Below are 6,473 nucleotides of genomic sequence, written 5' to 3' on the forward strand. Positions count from 1 at the left end.
ATGGCTCTCCTTATTCCCTTCCTTCTACTCTGCTTGGCGATGCTTAACTCCTCCAATAGTAACTCGTTCACGAAGGGTACAGTTTTTTTTTTTTTCTCTGGTCAACGAAGATCGCATCAGCAATTCTTAGATAGCTGTGGTTCTTGTTGCCGTACATTATACAAGTATTGTTTATTGACATTCCTCGTGGTGAGATCCTTTGGTGTATCGTTTCCAGTCAACATTGTAGAGACAGAGTATTTATATATTTGAGAATATGGCCGCATGCACAACGTATCAATTCGAACGCCGAAGATGATATAGAAAGCTATATAAAGAGATATATATAGAAAGATAAATAAATTTAATCTATCATGCTTGAAGTAAATAGAAACTTGGGTTTTCAGTTCAAGAAACTTGACAATAATATCATTCCCATTCCAACAGACATGAAGTCAATGGTGAACAAGATAGCTACAGGGAAATACGGGCAGGATCTAAGTTTGACTCATATTGATGATGATGGTGGTGGTGACGATGATGATGATGATGGCGATGATGATGGTGGTGGTGACGATGATTATAATGATGATGATGATTATAATAATGATGATGATTATAATGAGCAAAAATAATTGTTTAATTTTAGTAATTACGAAATTTTTCTAGAAAAAAAATCCACAACAAATCGAGCAGCATCAACAACACAACCATCAACACCACACCAACAAAAAACAACATCACACTCACAACCAACAGCACAACCATCACCAACAACTACATCAACAACACATGAAACAAGCTCTATCACCAGCACAACCAACAACACCAACAACAACAACAACAACACCAACAACATCACCAACAACAACTACAACATCACCAACAACAACAACAACACCAACAACAGCACCAACAACAGCACCAACAACAACAACATCACCACCAACAACTACACTAACAACAACAACAACATCACCAACAACAACATCAACAACAACAACATCAACAACAACAACAGCTACAACAACAACAACTACAACAACATCACCAACTACAACACCGACAACAACACCACCAACAACAACATCACCAACAGCCCTCTTCTACAATGGCTACGGCAACACGAGCCTCTACGTCGACGGCAAACTCGTGAAGACTCCCCTGATGAACATGCAGGAATTTTTTGAAGAGGTCGTCATGGATGAGTTCCCACAAGTCATTGCAGTGGAGGTCGCTCGCTTCTACATCCTTCCAATGATTCATTGATTTCTATGAGAAACCTTTTTCATTTTTCATCCTCATTTTCATTTATCATTTTCATCTTCCTACCTCATTTTCATCTTCCTAATGCTCTGTTGGTTAATATGAGATAGATTTTTTATATAGCAATACAAAAACATTACGGTTTATTCTGCACGGTTTAACTGAGCGGCGAGATGGGCTGATGGTTAAGTGGTTAAGATGTCTGCTCCTTGTGTGTGTTGCAGTGACTGGGTTTGAATACGAAGAAATTCTCGCCTCTACTTCTGTTGTACTCAAATATGAATGATTTATACTGTATTACGTATTTGCATAAGCGTTTTGGTTACTTCTGAGAGAGTGAAAGAAAGAGAGAGAGAGAGAGAGAGGGAGAGAGACGGAGAGAGAAAGAGAGAGAGAGGGAGAGAGAGAGAGGGAGAAAAAGAGAAAAATAAAGAACATTATGACGGCGACAAAATAAAACATCGAAGGACCCCAACCAAAACCCTGTGAAACAATTGAAAACAACGACAAAAATAAACATCGTTAAACATCAAATCACCCACCAACAACAACTTCACTAACCGAGCAAAAAAGGCAACCTATTTTAATATCTTTCCCCTGCCTCAAACACTCGCCCTTTCAAGCATACGTCCAACTAAGGCCAGGAAATACAAAAATAAAAAAATTATACACACACATTTATCACGTATCATATATATATATATATATATATATATATATATATATCAAAATATCTAAAATAAATATTAACATATATTGACAAAAATATTTAAAATTTTCGATATACAAAACAAAATTAGATTAAATTAGATTTATCAATATTCATCTATAAATTGACAAAACATTTAAAATTTTCGATATACAAAACAAAATTAGATTAAATTACTAAGGGAGATCGTTTCCATGTTTCGACACCAACCCCCCCCCCCAGGTGATATCGACAACGCATATCGATCCGATGCTGTCGGTGTGGTCGACCAGCGGCAGCTTCGACACGAATGAACGCTGGAAGTGCTCGAACGAGCCCACTAACGGGTGGAACCAGATTGAGTTCGATTCGTCGGAGATGCCCCAGGCTATCGTCAAGTTTCGAAATACGTGAGTGTGTATCTCGTGTGTGTTTGTGTGTCTGTGTGTATATATCTGTGTGTGGGTGTGTGTATCTGCCTGTCTGGTGTGTGTATCTGTGTGTGTGTGCTTGTATGAGTGTGTGTTTGTGCGTGTGTGTGTGTGGATTTCTCACGCCATTTCCATGCTTTGTGTGCACCACTATCATCACCATCATCATTATCACCACCATCACTATCATCATCATCACCATCATCATTATCACCACCATCACTATCATCATCATCACCATCATCATCCCCACCATCACAACTTCATCATCATCGTCATCACTACCCCCATCATTACCACCAACACCATCATCACCATCGTCGTTACTAGAATGGATGATGAACGTTTCATAAATGCGTTTATTATGAAACTACCATGTGGGGGTCCCGAGACGGCTCTGTGGATCGGGGACGAAGATGAAGAAAGTGGAGCTATCTACTGCAGGCTGGATGATTTTGGTAAGATGAATTTTTGGTGATGGTGAAGATGGTGATGGTGAAGATGATGATGATGATAGTGATGGTGAAAATGGTGATGGTGAAGATGATGATGAATTTGTAGATGGAGAAGGGTGAAGAGATTGGTGATGATTTTGTAGATGGTGATGGTGGTGAAGATGGTGATGGTGAAGATGATGATGGTGAAGATGGTGATGATGATGATGACGGTAAAAATGATTGTGATAAATATTATATTTCATTGTAGTGATGCTTAAGCTGATGATGGTGATGATAGATAGAGACTAGTTTGGTGATGGTGATGATGATGGTGATGAGGGTTATGTCACCCTGCTGTTGGGGTGATGATTAAGTGATGTCGTTTTGAAAATGATTGCTATGATGATAATGAAGAAGTTTAATCAATTCAATCCAGAACTAGCCATGGATCAGTATACATTAAATTACGAGTTTGAAAGTAAGTAGAAGTAGGTCCATCAATTAGTCGGATGATGATAACGTGGCTGATCCATCATCTTCTTCCCACCAATCACCATCTCCATCATAGTCATTTCAAACATAATCGCTATCATTAATCATAGTTTGCCACACCACCATCATCACTTTGACCATGTTCGAATGCAAAGAGAATCAATCCACTTAGAACATTTCATATGTGAGAGATGCGTGGTTTCAAGCAGTGTCTGTGTGCCTTTATCTTTCTTTGTCGTGCCGTTGCCATGTTAACATCATTATCGTCATAATGGTTATTTACGTCATCGCAAAGGTCATCATCATCATCCTCATTCTCCTCCTCCTCATCATCATCATCTTCACAGTAACACCACAATCATCATCGTCGTCATCATCATCATCATCGTCATCATCATCATCATCATTACAGCAACCGTGATTATGTCGTTAGAGTTTACGCAGGTGACAATAGATGGTCAGATGTTGAGGATTTTAAATTCGGACAAGCACAATCTCGACAAGTCAGGACTCTTACATCTTAATCACTAGTCATCACTTAATCATTTGGGGCTAACCATTCATTTTAATTTATAGTCGTTAAACATTTATCTGAAACATTGCTAAACAGTACTATCATCATTATCGTAATCATATTTTTAAGCAGTATCATTACTATCGACATTGTTGTCATTCAATCATTGCCTTCATCATCACTACCATCATCACAATCATCATCATTACCACCATTATTTTCATCATCATCTTCATCATCATTTCGCCACCACCACCATCATTTTCTTCATTTTCATCATCATCATCCACATCATCATCATCATAATTTTTTCATTTTCATCAACTTAATAATCACTACCACCATCTTCATCTTCATCCCCATCTTCATCATCACCATCTTCATCTTCATCATCACTACCACCATCTTCTTCTTCATCATCACTACCACCATCTTCATCTTCATCATCACTACCACCATTTTCATCATCACCATCATCTTCACCATCATCATCATAATGATTTGCAGTAATTTCTTTTGTGCCAATTATGCGAACGCATCCAACACTGGAACGGTTCTTGCTGTAGTTTCAACAAGGTATCATCATCAGTGTCGTCATCGACATAACCACCATCGTCACCATCATCATCGTCATCATCATCGTCATCATCATCACCGTCATCTTTATCATCATCATCATTACTTACATTATCCCCATCATCGTTCTAATCAACGTATTGTCATCACCTATTTCATTTCCATCATCATTTCCACATCTACATCATCATCCTTATCATCATCCTCTTCATCATCATCAGCATGAACATCATCATCATCATCATAAACATCATCATAATCACCACCACCAGAATGCCAATGTTTGAAAATCAGGGCATGGCGCTTGCGGTGTGGTCCAGTGACGGAAGATATTCAACGTTCAAGGGTGATCACCATTAGATTTCTTAAATATTACAATTACGTAGACGCTATTAGCCATTTAACATGCGTGAACGCTGCTGCTGTTGTTGAAATATATTCATCCTTAAAAAGAAAGAATGAAACCTCGCTTCGTACATGCCAGTCCCAAGCATCGGTGAAGTGGGGAGGGTAAGTTGGAGTAAAGGTAGGATCTCTACCCGACACCAAGTTTAGATTAACAAAATCCAATATAAATTTGCGTGGTCAAAGCTAACCCGGAACCTCAATTAACAAACCCTGGAATGAACACTGTGCGGTTCTGCTTGCCAGAGTTGAGCGCCGATAGATCTAACTGGTTGAAATAACGATAATATGGATATGTTGTCAGTTGTTGTGTGAATGACGTTAAGCTTTTTTGACGTTATCTAGGCTGATCATCGCGTCGGACATTGAGTCTACATTTGAAGTTGTTGGCTGGCATCTAGAATCGGTGATAACGAGCGAAAAGGAAATTTTAGAAAATTGAATCCTTGTGTCGTGTGTGCTCTGTTTCTGTCTGTCGGTCTATCTGTCTGTTTAATAGTCTCTTTCTCTCTCTTTCGTTCATTTCTAAACTTTTTTCCTTATATAAGAAAAAGCGGTAGTTTTTTTCCATAATTAGAAAAATTTCATGGATTGACCTTTACGTGACCTGTGTTTGTGTGTCTGAGTAATTAATTGCCTGCCTAAACTGACTTGTCTACCTGATTGCTTTCGTGAATGTGTGTAAATTATTTGTGTGAGTGTATGTGTGTTTGACCGTTTAAGTGCTTGTTGACTGTTTGGTGTCATGATATTTTTCTTATTCCCAATGCCTTCGTTTTTTCTTTCTTTTTTCCTCCTCTCTCAATTTTTCAATTTTTCTCTCTCTTTCTCTTTCTCTCTCCTTTTCTCTTTCTCTCTCCTTTTATCTTTCTATTTTTTCAAACTTGTCAGGCCTGTGCATAAGCATAACATTCCTGCCTGACCATTCACTCTTGTACAGATTGGAAATGTTGGGACGAGTACCCGGGGGAAGGTTGGGACAAAATGGAGTTCGACGACAGCCATGGCTACGACGGGGTCGTTCTTGGCGTCAGTCTCATTCGCAAAACGATGAATCTCGACAATCTGTATCCTAATAAAACTGCTAATGCTTTTTATCGGTTGGTCGGTTGGCTGGTTAGTTGATTGAATAGTTAGTGGCTAGTTGGATGGTTAATTGAATAGCTGGTTGGTTGTCTGACTGGCTGGTTGTTCAGTTGGTTGGTTGGTTTGTTTGATGGTTTTGGTTAATCGGCTGATTGATTGATTGACTGATTGATTGATTGATTGATTGATTGATTGATTGATTGATTGATTGATTGATTGATTGATTGATTGATTGATTGATTGATCGATCGATCGATCGATCGATCGATTGATTGATTGTTTGATTGATTGATTGATTGATCGGTTGATTGATCGGTTGATTGATCGGTTGATTGATCGGTTGATTGATCGGTTGATTGATCGGTTGATTGATCGGTTGATTGATCGGTTGAATGATCGGCTGGTTGATCGTTTAGGTGATAAGTTTTTTGGTTGACTAGTTGTTTGATGGTTTTGATTGGTATGTAGATATAAGTTATTCAACTTCACTTTTACATTAATCACTAATCACATTAACGCACCAACAAGTGATAAAAATTGCAATCAATTAAGACATCCAGCATTTTGTCTTAATCATCATCATCATATCATCATCATTA

The 6,473-nt window shown here is 38.4% G+C and overlaps 1 protein-coding gene across 1 annotated transcript in view; it reads left to right on the forward strand.

The window, feature by feature from the left end:
* HELRODRAFT_172618 (hypothetical protein) overlaps positions 1-6,473 on the forward strand; it is a gene marked incomplete at both ends in the record, with an annotated part of 9,872 nt that continues 3,399 nt past the window's right edge. The window contains 10 exons of the mRNA XM_009019282.1: positions 1-76; positions 427-504; positions 1,079-1,212; positions 2,177-2,343; positions 2,695-2,822; positions 3,238-3,279; positions 3,706-3,796; positions 4,315-4,383; positions 4,656-4,729; positions 5,680-5,761. Coding sequence (XP_009017530.1) covers positions 1-76; positions 427-504; positions 1,079-1,212; positions 2,177-2,343; positions 2,695-2,822; positions 3,238-3,279; positions 3,706-3,796; positions 4,315-4,383; positions 4,656-4,729; positions 5,680-5,761 — 941 coding nt within the window. The remainder of the gene's footprint in view (positions 77-426; positions 505-1,078; positions 1,213-2,176; positions 2,344-2,694; positions 2,823-3,237; positions 3,280-3,705; positions 3,797-4,314; positions 4,384-4,655; positions 4,730-5,679; positions 5,762-6,473) is intronic.

The sequence above is a fragment of the Helobdella robusta genome (genome assembly GCF_000326865.2).
Source record: "Helobdella robusta unplaced genomic scaffold HELROscaffold_24, whole genome shotgun sequence".
NCBI lineage: Eukaryota > Metazoa > Annelida > Clitellata > Rhynchobdellida > Glossiphoniidae > Helobdella > Helobdella robusta.